This window comes from Ictidomys tridecemlineatus, chromosome 8 (assembly GCF_052094955.1).
Source record: "Ictidomys tridecemlineatus isolate mIctTri1 chromosome 8, mIctTri1.hap1, whole genome shotgun sequence".
NCBI lineage: Eukaryota > Metazoa > Chordata > Mammalia > Rodentia > Sciuridae > Ictidomys > Ictidomys tridecemlineatus.
The window spans coordinates 1,977,982-1,997,689 of NC_135484.1; the positions used below are offsets into that span (position 1 = coordinate 1,977,982).

The 19,708-nt window shown below is 46.0% G+C and overlaps 1 protein-coding gene across 24 annotated transcripts in view; it reads left to right on the top strand.

Moving 5' to 3' along the window:
• Positions 1-19,708, top strand: part of Afdn (afadin, adherens junction formation factor) — a 126,072-nt gene that overhangs the window by 89,379 nt on the left and 16,985 nt on the right. For 23 of the 24 annotated variants that reach the window (XM_078018694.1, XM_078018689.1, XM_078018693.1 and 20 more), the window contains 7 exons: positions 12,608-12,673; positions 12,850-12,923; positions 13,627-13,745; positions 15,101-15,292; positions 15,836-15,927; positions 16,283-16,468; positions 18,003-18,998. In XM_078018694.1, the coding sequence (XP_077874820.1) occupies positions 12,608-12,673; positions 12,850-12,923; positions 13,627-13,745; positions 15,101-15,292; positions 15,836-15,927; positions 16,283-16,468; positions 18,003-18,998 (1,725 nt within the window). The remainder of the gene's footprint in view (positions 1-12,607; positions 12,674-12,849; positions 12,924-13,626; positions 13,746-15,100; positions 15,293-15,835; positions 15,928-16,282; positions 16,469-18,002; positions 18,999-19,708) is intronic. The other variant, XM_078018700.1, reaches the window with a different exon arrangement.

Genomic DNA, 19,708 nt, shown 5'->3' on the forward strand with positions numbered 1-19,708 from the left:
CATTCGAAATAAACAAACTGTCCTTTGAAACCCTGCTGTTCCCATTGCCCAGGGATCCACAGTATTTCAGCGATTGGCATGAGGGCACAGAGGCAGACCAAGAGGCTAACACTGTACCAAACATGTGGAAGAGAAGGGAGCTTTCTGAGATTGTGGCTCCTGAAGGCAGTGAGCTGGAACATGCAGGCCTCCTAACATGGGATTCCTATGGACACTGTTGCCCTTTCTTGGGATCTTTGTTCCTTATGCTTCTTCTCAAAACAAGGCTCAGGTGTCCTACGTCTGAAGATTTCACTGGCAGCCCACCCTCTCATTGCTGTCCCTCTGTGATTCTCTTTGAAGCGCATTCTGCAGCTGGCAGTACATCACTAGGCATTTGCTCTCCCGAGGGCTGACTGCAGAGCCTTCTCTCTAGCACCTTCACTCCCTGACAGTCCTTGGCAAACAGTAGAGGAAAATATTTCTTGGAAAAAAAAAGAATAAACAAGAATAGTTTTTTTTCTTTTAATTTAAAGAATGGCATTTGATTTACTGTCATGTGTCTTTACTTATGGAAGTTAATTTACATAATATAATGTTACCAGCTGTGGTCACATAATGTTCACTAGGTTAACTCTGAAGTTTGTTATCCATAGACTGAGTCACAAAGATCCAGTTAAGTACCATGAAACTCTACATTTGCACATTTTAGAAAAGTGAGAAAAAAAGAGGTTATTGGTGCTGGGGATGTGGCTCAAGTGGTAATGCGCTCACCTGGCATGCGTGGGGCACTGGGTTCGATCCTCGGCACCACATAAAAAAAATAAAAAAATAAAGATGGTGTGTCCTAAAAAAAAAAAAAAAGAGGTTACTGCCCTAGAAGCATTGGTGGAGCCCTGTGGAAACCTTGAAGCCAGCTGGTCCCTGGATTGTGTGCTCCTATAAGAAAGGCCTGAGGGAGACTGGCTGGGCCACAAGACCAGTGGGGCCGAGCAGACCAGCCCTGTGGCTGCTGTGCTGGATGGCCTGGCCCTCATGGCAAGGGGGTGGAGGCAGGGAGAGGGCAGTGTGGAGCCAGCTCCACCAAGGAATGAAGGGTTTGCTGCTGAGGAATAGGTGCTGACACTGACAGTTTTCTGGCTTGGTGTGGAGTAGGAGGGCCTGGACTGCCGCTCAGGAGTGTCCTAAAAAAAGCCCATGTGGAACTCAGTAGGCCATCTCTGAAGCCCAAGTCCCTGAGAGCCACCTCTAAGGAAGGAGGATGCATGTGGAGCCTGTGAGCCCAGCCCACAGTCCAGAACTCCTGTTCAGCCCTGGTGCGCCTGGGCTCACAGGCTGTTACGTTCCAGACTCTTGCCATTTCCTTGATCCATACCTCAAAACATGTAAAGATATGAAAAGGGAAGTACCAGCTGTGTGATTCCTTTCCCTCTGCGCTTACCAGCTAGTCAGCACCCAGTTGCAGGATAAAGAAAACATTAGGATCACAGTTGATCCCAGCTTACTTAGATACACAGGGAAGGCTTCACTTCTGGTGGGGTATATATACATTCAGTACTAGTGTGCTCTGCACGCACAGAAGAGGTCTGGGTTCCACCCCAGAACTGCAGAGGAAGCTACAACAGAGCAGAAGAGACTTAACTTTTGTACTTCAATTACATGTACAATCACTTCACAAGCCCATCTTGCCGGAGTTTGGGATGTGCAGGTTGAGCTCCCAATATCAGACTCACTGTCATCTGGAGTTAATCAAACTCCCAATCCAGAACCACTTGTTTTCTGTTGCTGTGTGACATGGGTAGCATTTGGTTTTCTAAGGTCCCTGGTCTTCTCTCCGGTATGGTGTCTTGACACAGCAGGAGAAGGGATGGGACTCAAGCTCCACCTGGCAATCCTCTCCCTCTGCTCCAAACTTTTGTCCTTTCCAGGCTGCCAGGTGTCAGGTGGACATTTAGGATGAGCCAAGCCAAAAGTCGCAGTTCAGCCTTTGTTCTGTTACACAGAGGCACAGGCAAGATGCCAAAGACAAGAGAGCTGCCCTTTGTTGCTTTTTCCCAAGGAAGATTCAGGCCAGGAGTCAAATGACGAGCAGATGGTAGGAGCCCTGAAGGAAGGCCCTGCCTGTTGTGACCTAGGTGAGTGGGGAAGGAGTGCAAGGAGCAGAGACAGGCCCTGGGCTGGAACACAGACCTGTGGCCGAAAGGGCTGGCCAGGCCTCACGTGAGCTCTGGAGCCCTGGGAGGCTGTGCTGCTTGACCTTTAGCACTGGGCCACTGGCATAGCTGTCCTGCAGGCACTCCCCACCCCAGCCTCTGGAGCTGCTGTGTGTCCTCTTGGCACTTGCTTATGTGCAGAAGCTTCTGAGGAGCTCTCTCTAGAGCTACAACAGGAATTGGCCTTGTTACAAAAGTACAAGCTGTAGAACCCAAGACTAAAGTGGTGGGGGTGTCCCCCAAGGTTAGATTCAGGCCATGGAGTCCTATTAAGACTGGATTGTTACCTTTCCTGGTGTTAGAATAAACTTAGTAAGTGGCTTATTAGAATGTTTATCCCAAAGAGGGTATCACAGCCTAGTGGTGAAAAGAAGAGTATAATTCTTTACTTTTTAATCTTTAGGTTTCTCTTGTTTCCCATACTGAGGGAGATAGTTAAGAAGATTCATAGGAGGGGCTGGGTTGTGGCTCAGTGGTAGAGTGCTCACCTAGCACATGCAAGGCCCTGGGTTCCATCCTCAGCACCACATAAAAATAAAGGTATAAAAATATTAAAAAAAAGAAGATTCATAGGAAAGACTAGAGAGTAGCCATATTGGTGGTGAATCTAGCTGCAGTACAGGGTTACAGAATTAGGGCTTCCTGAAGCTTCATGTGACATAGCCATGTGCACATCTCACTGGACCTGAGTCCCTGAGTTCTCCTTCTGTGCTACATTTGCACAGTGACCCACCCACCACTGCTCCTGGAAAGAGGCACAAGCAGACACTACCCTCTTGGGACAGGCACTGTGAAGAGCAGAGTCTGGGGCCCAGCCCCTGCCGGTTATCACCACCTCACTCCACGCAGAGTTGCGTGCTGCCCGGGCCCCTCTTCTCATCCTAGCTGTAGGGGAGGGCAGACGTCTCCTTGGCTTGTAGGCAGTTTTCACTTTATTTTTCTGTTTGGTCTTTTCAGAAGTTTCGTACAATGAGTAGAGTACATAAATTTAAAATTAAAGAAAACAGAAGTAGTGTTTCCACAAGAGAGTGCAGTTCCTCCTGCCATGGCTTACCCCCAGCTGTGAAACAGATTGAATGAGACTGAGTCTGGACTCAGCTCTCCTAGAAGTTGCTCGTTACCTAGTCGAAGTTTTCCTCTGCCTTCATCATATTGCTAAACAGCTGTCCTGTCAGCAGGCCCTTCTTCACTGGGGGCACACAGTGAGCCAGCAAGTACCAGGTGGCATCGTGGGACCTTGCTTGCTTGTGCAGGGATGTTTGCTGAGGGTCTGACTCTGAGTTAGAAGGTTCGGTGAAGGTGCCACTGAGGAAATGGCTTTTGAGTTGAAACCTGATGGAAAGCAAGGGCTGCCTGATTAGAGAAGTGGGGCCACCTGTGTGTCTAAATCAAGGGCACAAGGGCCAGGTCACAGAGCTGTCAGCAACTGCTTTTGCAGGGGGCCAACTGTAGCTGGGCTCTATTTTGCAGCCTCGTGGTCTCTGTTGCATGAGTACGTGCTCTGTGTACCTGCAAGCAAGTATAGGATGGTTTGCAGATGACTGAGCTTTCTAATAAAATTATACGACAAGAGTGGATGCTGAGCTACCGGCCATCTCCTGGGGCAGGACCTGGAGAAGGTGGGTCTTGAGGAGGTGAAGGATTGGATTATAGATGAGGCAGGGACCTTCCAAGAGGTTTAGATGAAAGCAAAGGTTGAAATTCAACTCCCCCGCTCTGTGGCACATGCATCAGAGTCTTTCAGTGCTGGTTTCCCACCCAAGATCCTAGCAGCCAGCAGGGTGGCAGGAAGCAGTCCACGGCAGGTGTGCAGCTGTGCCGGGGCCTGAGTGGCTTCACAGACCCTGTTGGAGGCAGGCCTCGACTCTTGTGCCCTGCTGAGGGGCTGGTGGATTCTGGCTGGGAGTCAGTGCTGACACACATGTGTGGGAAGACGGTGTTTGAGTGGGCAGTGACTTGGGGTGAATATCAAAATAAATTCTGGTTCTGTCTTGAGCAGCAGGTACATTAGGTGTCACTAAAAGTGGGGCTGCTAGAGACAGGGGAGGGCCGAGGGGATGGGGCACCAGGACCCGAGAGCTGGGTTTAAACAGGTTGCACTTAAGGTTGGGGAGCCTTATAAGAGAATGTGGTATCTGGCAGATTTGGGGAGTGTAGCTGAGAAGGCTGGAGCCAGAGACAAGCCTCTGGAGCTGGTGTGAGGCACTCTTAGGAGACAACTTGGAGAAGACCGCCCTTCCCTCGGCAGCGTCTGATTTCAGAATTGAGACTAGTTCTGATGTCTGTTTGACGTGTGTCCTTGGAGTGAAAACCAGATGAGAAGCAGCCCCTGGGCACAGTCCTCATGCAGCTCCTTTTCCTCTGGCTTACTTGTGGTGTCCCTGGTTCTTGAGAGGAAGGCCCACAGTAGAAGGCAGGCGTCCCATCCTGGGCACTACCAGGTTGAGAGGTGCCCAGGTGTGCAGAGTTAAAGCCCTGGATTTGTTTGTGAGCTTGCTGGGTGTTTCCTGGTACAGGGTGGTTCAGTGTGTGGCAGCCTTCTGCAGCAGGAGGTGGCCCTGTGGGCCCTGCCTCCTACCCAGCCGTGCGTGCCACACAGCCTTCTGCTGCTGCTCCACAGGCTTCAGGGCACACTGTGCCACTCTGAGCCACTCTGATTCTGCTACTAGCATGCAGTTGCCACCCCTCTGAGGCCTGTTTCCTTGCCTTTGGTGCTTTGGTGGTGGCTGTAGCTCCCCATTTGTGTGCCTGGTGTAGAGCATGCACAGTGGCAGCAGGGCCACTGATGCTCCTGTGGTCTTGTGGCTAGCCAGCCCAGTGTCCCTTCCTGCGGAGGAGCCTGCCTTCCTGCATCTGTGTTGCTGCTCACTGGAACTGGGTTTGTGTTCTGCCCAGGCCTCTTTCCTTTTTTAATTGGTGTGTTGCTGAGCTGCTGTAACCCTGAACTGTGTTTGATGTGAAGTTCTCCGCCTTGCCCTCTGCATGCTGGTTAGTTTTATGAAATCCAGATGATGGGGAAGCAGGGTGTGTGTACAGTTTGTTTTGAAACGTTGTTTTTAGGGAATTCGGCTTGCTACTTCTTACTATCTATGGGACAACATGATGCTTCCTGTGTAGTTTAGATTTTTGAAAAAGAAATAATTTTATTTTCCCAGCTCTTTTTGAAGTTTAATAAAGTGCACAGTGAATGGGAGTCGGAGTGCACTGGTTGCGTAAGAGCCTGTGTCGCGTTGGTGCTAGCCCGTGTGTGATAGGTGCCCTCCGTGCCGGAGCGTCCAGCTTGGGGTTGTGGCCCTCCCCATCTTGAGAAGCCAGCTGTTGGCTGCTTGAAAACTGAGAAGTGGGCGGCTGGTTTCAGCTCGGGAGCTGCTGCTGTTGTCCTAGAGAGGAGAATGTGGGTCTCTGTGGTGGGGAGGACAGAACCGGTGAGTTTCTTGGGCTCTTCCGGGATCCTTGACAAAGGCTTCTCCTCCAGGCCACTTGTTCAGGCCTGTTGATGATTAACTTGCTTGTGAAGAACCACTGAAGGTGGCTATGATTACACACCCAAGTGGTTGGTGCTCTCTTTATGCTGTAAATTCTTAAGGTTTGTAAAAACATAAAGCCTTTATATGCTTTTTATTTGAGAGAAAAGCCATAACATTTGATCCTGCTGGTTACAAAATGGTGAAAACCGCTTTATTTAAACAATGATAAGTGCAGCTGTGTGGCTTGCCAGGGCTGAGGACTGGAATAGCCACCACCTAACTGTTTGCTGCACTGAGTGGGGTTCCTGTAACCTTTCTCCAAAACCTGTTTTCTTTTCTATTTTTTTTTTTTTTAAGCAACATGAGAGTGACAAGTTTAAAAGTACTCAGGACCTTTTACTAGCCCGTGTAAAAATGGAAGGTTAATTAATGCTTTAAAGATGTTTGTGCTTTTAGACTAGATACTGATTAAGTTTTTAAAACTCATCTTAAAACACAAGATGCCTCTATTAAAAAGAAGAAAGGCAGTGTTGGTTAGTATGCCTCTCACTATTTGAGGAGCAGTTTGCTTCCAGAAACTGTAATTTCATCCTTTGAAGGGATTGAGACCATCCTCTTGTGTCGTTCGTTCATGGCCCTGTTCCACCATGTGGGAAATCCTGGTGGAGAGTGCAGTCACCTCACCGGGGCTCTTTGTGAAGACTACTCCCTGGCGCACAGAGCGACTCTGTTAGGTTGTTTGAAAAGACCCTGTGAACAAGAAAATAGTATATTTTTGTGCCAAAAGAAAAATAGTAAATTATTTTAAAAGAATGATTCTTTCACTGATTTTTTAAAAATTATGGCCCAAGGGCTAATTTCTTGGATTGACTGAAATATTGATGGATTTTGTTATAGTAGTAAAATAGGAAGAATATGAATTGTCAGTCCTCTGATGAACTGTCTTCTCACAGTGTGGTGCACGTAAAGCCCAGACTGTGCTGGCCTTGTTCCGCCTCCCCATCAGGCTTACGGGTCCAGGTGTGCCCCTGTGCAGATCCACCGTGGCAAGCTCTGTGGAGGTGAAGGGTCCCTCCAAGGGCCTCTCACCACTCTGCGAGTCCAAGGAAAGCTTGAGGTGCCTCCTTCCTGGCGACAGTCTCTCTCTCTCTCTCTCTCTCTCTCTCTCTCTCTCTCTCCTCTCAATCTCTCTCTCTCTCTCTCTCTCTCTCTCTCTCTCTCTCTCTCTCTCTCTCTCTCTCTTTCTCAACCTCAGCCTCTTCTGCCTCTTCATTCTGTGAAGAGAGAAGAGTTGGGTGATGGGGTGTGTTTTGGTTTTTCCTCTTTATATTTGATACAAAAAGAGTAAGCAACAAACCAATGGGATTAGCATTTCGCCCATGAAGGTCAAGCTTGCCTTGTGTATCATACCATGTCTGTTAGGATAATTTATCATTTACTCTCAGGGTTGCCAGTGTTGAAGCTATGTAAGGAATGAATTTTAGAACTGATTATTTAAACATTAAGGTAATTCCTACCAAAAAGAGAACTCTTCCGAATGTTTCCTAAACTCCAGTTTGGATTTTGGTAGTTTGGCGATAAAGCCTTTGAAGCCCTGAGAACTGTGGGTGTGAGCTAGCTGCGTGCTGCATAGGGCTCTTAGGTCCCAGGCCCACATTGTTTACAGCTCCAGCCGGGCACCAGGCTGGCCTCTGCACCTGAGAACAATGGGCTGGGCCAGGCAGCTTGGCAGCACCTTCTTCCTCCAGCATATTTTTCTCCTTCTGGATTGTTGCTTAATGATGTTTTCATGCTGTTACTCATACGGACTCCCACACACTCTGTTTGCTCCTGGGGTGTCTGGAGTGCCGGCTCCTGCTTATGCCTGCATCCACCTAAGGCAGAGGATGGGTGCCTTTGCCCGCTTCTGAGAAGGCAGGTGAAGAGCCAGAGCGGGCCTGGGGAGCAGCCTTCCCCTTCTCGGCTGAGGCGGCTGGAAGTGCAGGCTCGCAGCTAGGCAATACACGGTGGCGAGGTGGAGTTACTTCTGTCTTCCTGGTTGTACGTTTGCTCTGCTGTGCTCGGGTGTGACTGTCTAGAGGTAAAGCTGAGCTGAGTTTCTGTTGCGCCCTCTTCTCCCTCTGCCCTTCTTTCTCTCTCTCCTCAAAGCCCCTTTCCTCTGAGAAGGAGAATGGCTACCAGTGCATTTTAAGCTTGGGATACAGACCCCCTGTGGGTGGCATCTCTGTGTCCCTTGACCCCTGTATGTGCCCCCTGTCAGTCTCCCTGTTGGGAATCAGGGAGAGGGCATGTCCTGCTTACTGTGTAAGGAAACCGGCCTGTTGAATGAGGAGTGGTGGGTAATCCTAAATGGTTGTGATGTTAATTTTGCAAATAATAAGTAGACCAAAATGCAGTATTTTTAAATACCATCTTACGTACCTTTAGGCAATAACTTCTTAATATTATTTAGCTCTTATGTATTGCTCTACTGTGTCATGTTCTCAATTACAATGGCACTCATTGTTTTTCTCATGGTTAGAAACCAGAGCATAATGTTTGTGTGTATGTTGCCATAAGATCTTATTTTGACCAGTTATCTGCATAATTATAATTTCATTACTAGTTACTCTGGTTACTGATAGCATACATTTTGTGAAAATCCTTCAATTTCAGAACAGGGCTGTTCAATAAAAATATATTGTGAACCACATTGGTAATTAGAAATTTTCTATTAGCTACATTTTTTAAAAAGGAAACAAATGAAATTCATTTTTATAATGCTTCATTTTATTTACTACACTCAAAATGTTGTTTTAGCATGTGATCAGCGTAAAAGTCAGTATTTCCAAACATGCCTTGAAATCTCAGTGTCTTATACTCAGATGCCTATTCTAAAGCCATGTTTCAAGGGTTGTACTGGATGGCACGGTTGTAGGCTGACAGATACCAGTCCACCAACAGCCATAACCTGCTGTATGTTCCTGAACTGACTTCTAGTTGGTATGTACAAAGCTTCTGCTTTCAGCTTTAGTGACTGATGTGCTGTCTGCTAACATGCAGTGGCAGAGAAGGCATAACTTCTGCACCTCACTTTCCTTCCCCAACTGGGAAAGGGATAGAACTACCATAGATTGAGTTAATCACGTTCGTGTCTGTGTAAAATAGAAGCTAATGTATCACATAATAAATTTTGAGTTCAGTCTTACTGGGCCGGGTTATATTGTGCATTACTATTTAGAAATTGGGCATAAATTAAGTGGTTTAATGAATTGTATCTTACATATTTTTTATCCTAGGCTAACGTGTTATTTCTATTCAGATGAAATGGGCAGGTATTAAGGGGGCTCCCTACAGCTAAGGAATTGTAAGGGCTCAGCAGTTGGGTTTTCCTTTGCACCTGTCCAGTAGCTGTCCATTTCCAGTATGTCTGGCTTTCTCTGCTGTCCAGGTTGTCAGACCAGGACTACTGTGGCCAGATTGACACAGCAAGCCTCTTATAGTTGGGCCAACAGTATGGTATTGGGGATGAAAGTACCTATCCTTATGCTCTGGTGCAGATGATCAGAAATTCCTTAGTGGTCTTTCATCTCAAGTTACTCCTCTATAATTTTGTTTTTCTGAAATAACCACCAGAGGCATTGTAAATTCTCTACAGCAGTTGTGTTCACAGATTTTTACAGAAGGTATGTGACTGAGCTGCACAGGAAATGAGCTCATCTATCATCTGATATGATTAGGCTTTCTAACTTTCTAAACTAATTTTACGAAGATGTATTGCTAATTCCTATGTAATAGACATGTATCTGTTCCTTCTTCACTTATTAAAGAATTCATCCATTCATTAAAACTTTAGACTCCTTATCCCAGTAAATATGCACTCCAGGGGAACATGGAAAACCCCATGTGAGCACAAATGAGAAGAGATGGCGGCTGGTGGGTGGCAGGTGAGCCTAGGGGTCGAATGAATCTGGGCAGATTCATGGCATCAGAAGGATGTTTTGTGTGGAGAGAATGACAACATCAGGAACATGAGTCAGCGTAGGGTGATGTGGAGCATGATTGGGAGTGGTTTGTACTTGAACCCGAGCTGGGGAGCCTCAAGTGCCTATGCAGAGGCAGCTTGTGACCACGGAGAAGTCAGGTCAGATGGTTCCCACTAGGCTTCAGGAGAGGCAAACACCTCTGCTGCAAGATGGTGTCCTGGTCTTGCTGGAGGTTTCTGAAATTCATGATCAGTTTACTTTAATATTTAAATTTGGACTTGCAGATTTCATGTTGTGTGTAATATTGTAAGTTGCCTAATTAAAGCAGCACAGGATTTTAGGTTACTTAGATGTACTTGAGACGAACATGGGGTCTGCAACCTCACCATGTGTAGTAGATGTCTAGAATGTCATTTTAATGTGGTAGGTTTAATGGAGTCCTTGGGCTGTGATTCCTGAATGTCAGATTGATTGAAGACGTTCCTGACAAGAGCAGCCTGCAGTAGTCAGGGTTGTCATGGTCCTTCCTAGATGAGCTTGAGTACCAAGGAGCCCCTGCAGATGGGCACCAGGGAGAGGCAGAGCAGAGTTGTTGTGTCATAAAGAGTCGTCTTATTACAGTTTGTCTAAGTAGGCAATTGAGGGTCTTTTATATTCATGGCAATATTCTAAAGCATACCAGAAATGGGGAAAGGAATCTTGATTTATTGTTTTAAAATATGTGTTTGTTATTTTTACTAAAATACTCCTATTGCTAGCACATGAGGATAGTTTTTATTATTTAAAGTACAAAGTCAGTGTTGTATTAATCAAAAGATACTACTACGTGAAAACATGGGTAATTAAGAGCCTATTCCCACCAGCAGTGGTATTCTGACATTCAGTAAGCATTGCTTTTCTATCAGTCAAGCAGGAAACAGAACAACAAAGTCTTTGTTTTAGAACTTTAAAAAAATCTGAGCCCGGCACAGTTGTGCAGGCCTGTAATCCCAGCGGCTCAGGAGGCTGAGGGAGGAGGATGATGAGTTCAAACCACCCTCAGCAAAAGCAAGATGATAAGCAACGCAGTGAGACCCTATCTCTAAATAAAGAATACAAAATAGGGCTGGAGATGTGGCTCAGTGGTCTGAGCCTGGTTACCCCCGCCCCCCCCCAAAAAAAATCTGGCCTAAGTAATGAAACAGTTATGTAGCAGTACCAGAAAAGGAAGGGGGTTCAGTGTCCTGGCAGAGTGATTGATGCCTACAAGCAAGCAGAGGCCCTCCTGGCGGTAGGCTCCATCCAGGCAGCCATGTCTCTCTTCACATGTGCAAACACAGAGCTCATGGCAGGAGGGGCACGCAAGGGAGGCTTGTTGAATGAGCAGAATGGTCATTTGAACAGCTGTGTTGTGCAATTAAGAAGTTGTTTGTATCTCACAAAGATATCAATATGTGACACTTGGACTAATTAGATCATTAACCCAGTTTAACAGCAGCTGGGGCTGCCTTAGAAGTCAGGTCCTGGACTGGGGTTATAGATCAGTGGTAGAGTGCTCACCTCTTATGTGGAAGGCACTGGGTTCCATTTTCAGCACCACATAAAAATAAAATACAGTTATTGTGTCCATCTACGACTAAAAAAAAAAAAAAAATTAAAAAAAAAGAAGTCAGGTCCTGTATGCGCCTTGGGCCCCTTAACCAAAGAAAGTGGTACATGCACAGGTGAGGTTTTAGAAGTCAGGTCTTGTGTGTTCCTGGGTCCCTGACCAAGGAAGGTGGTACCTGCTCAGGTGAGGTCAGGAAAAAAGTATAGTTTACTGATTTTGCTAAGTGACTGTCTGAGGTCAGAAAATTGCCATTTGTTGGGTACCTAGTATGGGTTCATTCTGTCTGAAAGGCGCAGGATTTGCCCTGCTCCAGGGAGGCTTCTGTGGCTGTCGTGGAGAGTGATTACTTTCCAGTGCTGGGCTACCTTATGGGGCTGCCTGCAACTGGGGGAATGCAGCTGTAGACATGGGACAGGAAATTGTTAACAAATGGGGGAAATGTGGATAGTTTCCAACTGAAAATTGCATCATCACAGGGTCTTGTAAAAAATCTATTTTAATTAAGTGACTTGCTAAAATCATTGTTTTTTCCCTTTCTGTGGTATCTTATATACTTTCTTGTATGATGTAATAATTCCTAAGTGTTTAAGTGGATATGAATTTACCTTTGTCTTGGCTTAAAAATGTATGTACTCAATCATAGAATGTCAGTAATACCCAAATAAGATTTCATGTGTAATTGTTCCTTTGATGATCCTAGAAAACTATTCGGTGTTAATTTTTATCTTGTAATTATGATGTCTAAGTAGAATATAGATGATTCTGTAATTATACATATACCTAAGTATGTGTCATTTTATTATGAAAGAATAATGTAACAATTTTATATGGCTTGGGTTTTGTAGCTTTACTATTTGTTTAGAGTTACAAAGTGTAAGTTACAGTATTTAATGCATAATTTTCCTCATACTACTTAAGTCCCTCTTATTATTGACCACACACACACACACCAAAAAAAAAAAAAAAAAAAACTCATTTTCTTTTTTTAAATTTTGAAAAGAACATGGGTGTAAGGGTGAATTGCAGAGGATAGAAATTCTGCCCTGTGATTAACAGCATGTGTCATGTGAATGCTGATGATTGACTTGCGAGCTGCTTGGACCCTTCTTGGTCAGTTCAGGATTCTAAGTCCATTTCAGTCTTATCAGCTGATTTAAGAAAATTGATTTTTTCAGGAGCTTTTTTCTTTCTTCCAAATTTGGAATCAAAAAGTAGAAATATTTTCTGTAGTTTCTTCAGGTGTAGCAAGTGGAATATTGATTCTGTTGAAGTAGTTCAGAGCTCTGGAGTGAGGTGCAGCTCTCTGCGCGCTCACGGCAAGTTTTGGTTTGTTGCACTTTGCTGCCCATTTCATTTCCTGCTGTGCACTCAGCTTCTTACCTTGTTTTTGTGTAGGGCGCTGGCCAGGATAAACTGGGCATCTATGTCAAGTCCGTCGTGAAAGGAGGCGCTGCAGATGTGGTCAGTATCACTGCTAAGGAGGCAGGCTTTTGATGTCCTGTGCTTGATGGACGGGATGGGTGCTATGTGCTGGTGCCCCTGGCTGAGCGGGACTGGGCAGGACTAGGGGGACAGCCAGTCTGCTCACACTGCTTCTCTTCTCCCGTAATGTGTCTGCACACTGCATGGTGAGCCAGGATGGACGACTAGCAGCAGGAGACCAGCTCCTCAGTGTGGATGGACGCAGTCTGGTGGGGCTCTCTCAGGAAAGGTATGACCCATGGATTATTTGAAAGCTTAGTGTTTTTATGTGATTTTCACATACAGTTTTGAAATTGGGAGATGAAAGCTAAAAAGCTCTGTGCCCTTATTATTCTACAGTATTTTAAGTGTAAACTCCTAGTGTATTTGACATTTCCTTTGCTATCAAATTATAACTATATATTTTAGTCTAGAATACTTTCTTGTAAACTAGAGATACACACACACACACACACACTCAGTACTTTCTGAAATTTGTAATTTTTGAATATCATCTTTTTTTTTTTTCTAACAGGAATGAACCCAGGGGTGCTCTGCTATTGAGCTATATCCATAGCTCCATTTATTTTATTTTATTTATTTTTTTGGCAGGGGGTGAGGAAATGGAGACAGAGTATCACTAAATACCCAGGTTGACATCAAACTTGGGGATCCCCTGCCTCAATCTCCTAAGTAGCTACGATTATAGAGATATGCCACCACACACCCAGCTAATCTTACTATCTTAATATATTAGGGGATATGTTAGTGTGCATTTATGGTTCATTTTTCAAAGGAAGGAAGTGGCAGAAGGTAATTTGTCTGAAAGTCAGAATTGTCCAAAATGGCATATGAGGCTGGGTGACATGATTGATGGCTGTGTTTGCCATGGCTGACAAAGTGACAGTGAATATGGTTTCATTTTTCTTACACTGGTGACATTCTCTTCCCAGGGCAGCAGAACTCATGACAAGAACAAGTTCCGTGGTTACACTCGAGGTAGCAAAGCAAGGTGCCATCTATCACGGCCTGGCCACCCTCCTCAACCAGCCATCCCCCATGATGCAGAGAAGTAAGGACCATAAAGTGCTCGCTGACCAGGGGCAGCTGGCTTCTGCTGACCATATGCTGTGTGCTAGATGTATCAGACATGACTTGTTAGTAGTTTACAGCAGAACCAGTGCTGGTATTATCACTGTCTCAGTTTTGAAAATAAGGATGTCAAGGCTGAAAGCATAATAGCAAGACTCAGATGGTGCCACCTGCCCTGGGAGTCCATTCTGATCCTCCAGTTCCTTTCTGCTCCCATGGAGCTGATCCCATGCTGCTGATAAGCTTCTGTAGGCCAGGAGCAAATAGGTGCCTAGCCAGTCGTGAGTGAGTAAAGATTCAGTTTTGATAGGCAAGCCTAGGGTGGGAGGTCCTTAAAGGACATGGCGCATTCTTTACTGAAGGAATGTTCACACATGTGCTGAAGTAAGCTATGTATCTTAGTGTATGTAATTCACTTTAAATTAAGAATTCAGTTTTTAAAATAATTTATTTGTGGGAACTGTGTTTGTATAACTACATCAAAAACATCTCATGATGAAATTAATATAAACTCAAGGCTTTTTAAAGAATCCCTTCAGAAACCTCGAGGAGAAAAACATAATGACTCATTCTCTGAAGTCATGCATACCTTCCAGATCTCTGAAATAATACCTTTTTTAATATGTGCATAGCTTGTGAAGTGTGGTCTTCACAGAGCCCTCTTCTCCATAGAACCTGACATCTGTAGCTGGAAGTAGCATGCCAGGTCCTGGCAGTCTGCGCCTTTGCTTACTGAAGCCAGCAGGCGGGGAGGGCACCCCAGCTAACCACACATTCATCATGAGTCTTGCCTCTGTGTGCCTCTTACATTTGACCCCACCCCATACAACAGGACACAAGCAAACTCGACTTTGAGTTAGAAGCCAGAGAGGGAAGCCCCTAAATGCACACAGCATATCAGAGTTGGCAGCAGGTAGAACATGGGACGCAGACAGCTGGCACCATAACAATGCTTTGACCTCAGCGATCCAGTGACAAGACCATTTGCAAGTCTTGAGGAACAAGGAGACCACATTTGTCTCCTGGTTTTTAAATTTACTTTAGAAGGGGTTATTTACATGGGTGTCATTTGATGAGAATAGAATTTTAGAAGTATATTTTTTTCTGTAGATACTGGTTAAGTGAGAAGCTTTCTATATTCTCAGGATTTTTATTTGAAAGCTTTTTAACAGTTCTATACAAAGAATCTACCTTTACATAAAAATCACTATTTTCTTGCTGGGAAAAGTTCTTATGAAATTTAAATATTTTTAGAATTTATCTTCCTTTTAAGCTAAACAAGGTGTCTAAGATCTTTCAACCAATGAAGAGATATTGAATGTACTTTGATTTCAGTTTCAGATCGACGTGGCTCAGGTAAACCCCGACCAAAGAGTGAAGGTTTTGAGCTCTATAATAATTCAGCTCAAAATGGGTCACCAGAGAGTCCTCAGCTGCCCTGGGCAGAGTACAGTGAGCCAAAGAAATTGCCAGATGACAGACTGATGAAAAACAGAGCTGACCATCGCTCTAGCCCCAACGTGGCAAGTAAGAGGGGTCACTTCCTTCCTTAGTACCCATGTGGTCACAGTCAGCAGTGAGGGGGCACGGTTCTGTGTTAGCTATTCAGGTGTCATCACCTGTGTATTTTGGCTGAGTGAGAGACAAAGGATGTCAGGACTACCATTCTTAACATTCTTTTTTTGTAACAGAAGTAAAAGCCCAGTTGATGCTCTGGGCAAAATGTCTTGGTAATGTCTTTGACCAAGATTGGCAAATTACCAACTGAAGCCAAGATGGTTTTGACATTTTTCATGGAGAGAAGTCATAGTAGGAAACACAGTGAGGCACAAGATTCTCAAAGCCTGGCGTGCTCACTATTTACCCTATCCCTAGTCTTGGAAAAAGCTCTGGTCTGGGTCCACCCATCTGCAAGCTGGGTGGACCCAGCTTCTCCCCCACCTCATGTGTTTGTCTGATCTGTGGTGTGAGCAGTGTGGTGGTATGTGAGACACCATTGCTTCCTTTAAGGACACTCTCACCTGCCTCAGGTGGTTGGTTTACTATGAAACCTTTCCCTGTTTCCAACAGATCAGCCACCGAGTCCTGGAGGGAAGAGCCCATATTCCTCTGGAACCACAGCCAAGATAACGTCTGTCTCCACGGGGAACCTCTGCGCTGAGGTCTGATTGATGTTCTGTGGCTCTCACCTCTCTTAGGTCCTTAGGTCCCCTGGGACCATCCCAGTTACCTAAAGCAGCTCTTACTCAGCAAAGTGGCCTTGGTTCTGACTCTCAGATTTATAGCATTTAATTTTTGGATTTTTAGTAACTAGTCAGGTAAATTCATGTTGAATTAAATCTGGAGAAAATGAAATGTGTTTTATTATTCACAATCTGGACTCAAAACACTTTTAATTTTTAATACAGTATTTAACATATATAGGGTTTTTTATCTTAAAACAGATCACTGGAAACGGAATTAATCTGTTTTAAAGTTGCAGATGACTCACTCTTCCTTGTTCTTCACAATTTGCAGGAGCAGAGCCCTCCACCCAGACCTGAAGCCTACCCCATCCCGACTCAGACATACACCAGAGAATATTTCACGTTCCCAGCCTCCAAATCCCAGGATCGCATGGTTCCTCCTCAGAACCAGTGGCCAGACTATGAGGAGAAGCCCCACATGCACACAGATAGCAGTCATGCCAGTGTTGCCATTCAGGTTAGAAGCAAGTGGTTCCACAAACCTCTGCACCTGCGAGGGAACAAAAGGGACCAGTGAGACAGGATGATGAGCGATTTCTGAGGCACAGTTGGAATTTTCTCTTTCTTCTTTTATGGTTTTATGGTCTGAGGAAAAAAGACATAGTACAGGATATAGGATAAGTGAGAGAATGTGTGCTCTTGTGTCTGTGCAAGGAAGCCTTAGTGGCAGAAGGCCTTGCACTTCTGGGCCAGGGCTCCCTGAAGCAGGACAGAGCAGTGAGAACCAGGGATGTCATTTGCACTTTGTTTCTGTCTCCATCCCTGGAGCTTGTCATGCACCTGGGAAGTGGGGCTGGTAGACACAGGGTAGTCTGTGCTACTGTGGTGGAGGGTTCCACTGAGGGCCAGCAAAGCAAGGGCTTGGTGTGAGTGGAACCAAATAAGAAGTACCTGCTTGAGAGCCAATCTTCCATTCAGGTGTCAGAGAAGACCTGAGCCTCAAGGTGGGGTTTGAGCTGAACCTTGAAGGGTGAGAGAAGCAGGCAGGCAGAGAGGAGAGCATCCCACTCACAGGGGGCAGTGCACGAGGAGAGCCATAGCCCATTTTCTGAGGGCAGAAGTGGTCCTCTGGTCTGATCCACTGGCCCATCCTGCCTTTTCCTGATGGCCCACGGCAGCCTGGTCCTGTGAGTGTTGGATGCCCTTCCTCGCCCCTGCCTGGATGTCTTGCCAGACCACAGGTGCAGAGTCGCAGACCCTACAGCAGTTCCACAGATTCCATGTAATTCAATACTTCGTGTAGTATATAGATTATGTGTCCTGGTAATGAAGAAGCTCTTTCTGTTTGAAAAGTAAAGCTGTAGCTAAGTGTTGGAAGTAAATGACCCATTTTTCCATTATGCTGTTGTATTTTAAAGGGATACTTTCTCTTTTTTGTTTATGGAAAGTGTGTTCATTTCTCTTTTCTTTCATGTGCACATAAAACCTCATGGCCATTGGGATTATAGCACTGCCTTTTTTACATTTCCAGGATAGGAATGGATTCTTCTCAGATGCATGGGCCTTGTCCATGGACACATCTCTGTTAAAGAGCTTATAAAGCTAGTCCTAAGCTTCAGGACTCATTCAGAAATGGTCCAAGGGTGGATTAAATGGCTTAAATATAATAATTCCTCTTTGTGAGGATTAGAATTCTTGTTAAAGAGGACTCACTGCTCTGCCCTTTGTAAAGACTTCACTCACTTTTTCTCAGCCAGCTGCGAGGCTGGTAGCCCTTGTGCACTGTCCTTGGAGCACAAGGAAGGCACCAGCAGCCATGGGACTGACTATTCCTGTGATGCAGAGGGGACGGCTCATCCTTTCTTGGGCAGATCAGTTCACTGCAGCCCTCTTGGTTAGTGAGCCACAGGGTGGCCCCAGCCTCCAGTCCAGACCCTCGTTATCAGTTTCTGTAGTTTGTCTTCTCCACAAATGTGAAATGTCTGTGAATTGGGGGTGATTTCTTCTGGTGAATAACTGAAGTATAATATTTCTCCTTTTTCTTTTCCCAGCGTGTTGCCCGTTCCCAAGAAGAGCTTCGGGAAGAGAAAGCTTACCAGCTTGAGCGACAGCAAGTAGAGGCAGTTATGGATCGGAAATCTGACAGTGACCTGTGGATAAATCAGAGCTCCTCAGTGGAATCCAGCACCTCCAGCCAAGAGCACCTGAACCATTCCTCCAAGTCTGCCACCCCTGCTTCCACACTGACCAAAAGTGGCCCTGGCCGATGGAAAACACCAGCAGCAGTGCTGCCCACCCCAGTGGCCATCTCCCAGCCCATCAGAACAGAGCTGCCTCCGCCTCCACCTCCACCTCCTGTCCACTACGCTGGAGACTTTGATGGGATGCCAATGGATTTGCCTCTCCCACCCCCTCCCGCCAACCAGGTGGTTCCACAGTCGGCTCAGGCAGCTGCAGAACGGAAGAAGAGGGAGGAGCACCAGAGGTGGTATGAGAAGGAGAAGGCCCGCCTGGAAGAGGAGCGTGAGAGGAAGCGCAGGGAGCAGGAGAGGAAGCTGGGTCAGATGCGCACACCACCTCTGCACCCTGCCTCCTTCCCTCCCCTGGCCACCCCTCAGGCAAAGCCTGAGAAGCCATCCACACTCCAGAGGCCCCAGGAGACAGTTATTCGAGAGCTGCAGCCCCAGCAGCAGCCCCGTACCATCGAGCGCAGAGACTTGCAGTATATCACCATCAGCAAAGAGGAGCTTTCCTCTGGAGACAGCCTGTCTCCAGACCCCTGGAAGCGGGACGCCAGGGAGAAACTGGAGAAGCAGCAACAACTGCACATCGTGGACATGCTGAGCAAGGAGATCCACGAGCTGCAGAGCAGGGCAGAGCGCACTGCAGAGGAGAGTGACCGTCTGCGCAAGCTCATGCTGGAGTGGCAGTTCCAGAAGAGACTGCAGGAGTCCAAGCAGAAGGACGAGGACGACGAGGAGGAGGAGGATGATGACGTGGACACCATGCTGATCATGCAGCGCCTGGAGGCCGAGCGGAGAGCCAGGGTAAAGGGCAAAGCTCCTGGGTCGTGGTATCTGTGCTCCCTGCTTGAGCTGCCGCATATGTGTCCCGGAGGCAGCCAGGCCCGTGGACAGGAAGGAGTAGGGTGGGCTTTGGTTCAGCATGCTCGCTGTAGGAAGGGTGTCTGCCCCTGACCCACAGAAGTGAGCTGGGACAGGACGTGGTGCTGGAAGTTCTGGTACTTGTGCTTTGACAAGAATTAAATCCACTATTGTCTTATTTAGCAGCCTCATAATTAAGGGAGATAATAGGTATTTGCTAATGACCACTAATAATCTTGATCAGGGGTCTGCAAAGCTTTCCTTAAAGGGCCAGACAGTAAATACTTGGCTTGGCCTCATGGACTCTGCTGTGGGCACAGTGGGTGTGCCTGTGCTGACAAAGCACATACAAACGTGTCAGATCACTCTCCTGATCCTGACTGGGAGCAAAGAATGTGAAAGTGTTAAATCATTGCCAGGCACGGTCTTTGTAGTAATTATACCATTGATGAAGCAGGTATTTATCAGATTAATAGTTTCACTATTATAGTATAAAGATATTGAGAACTTTTGATCTTACCTTATTTCTCTATATTTTGGAAATTACTTTTGTTTCAAATAAAAATTTAAAACCAATATTTACTTTAACTCAATTACTTATTAAATGCCAAATTTTAGATGAAAGATTCTTTGTTGCCTCATCCAGAGAGGCA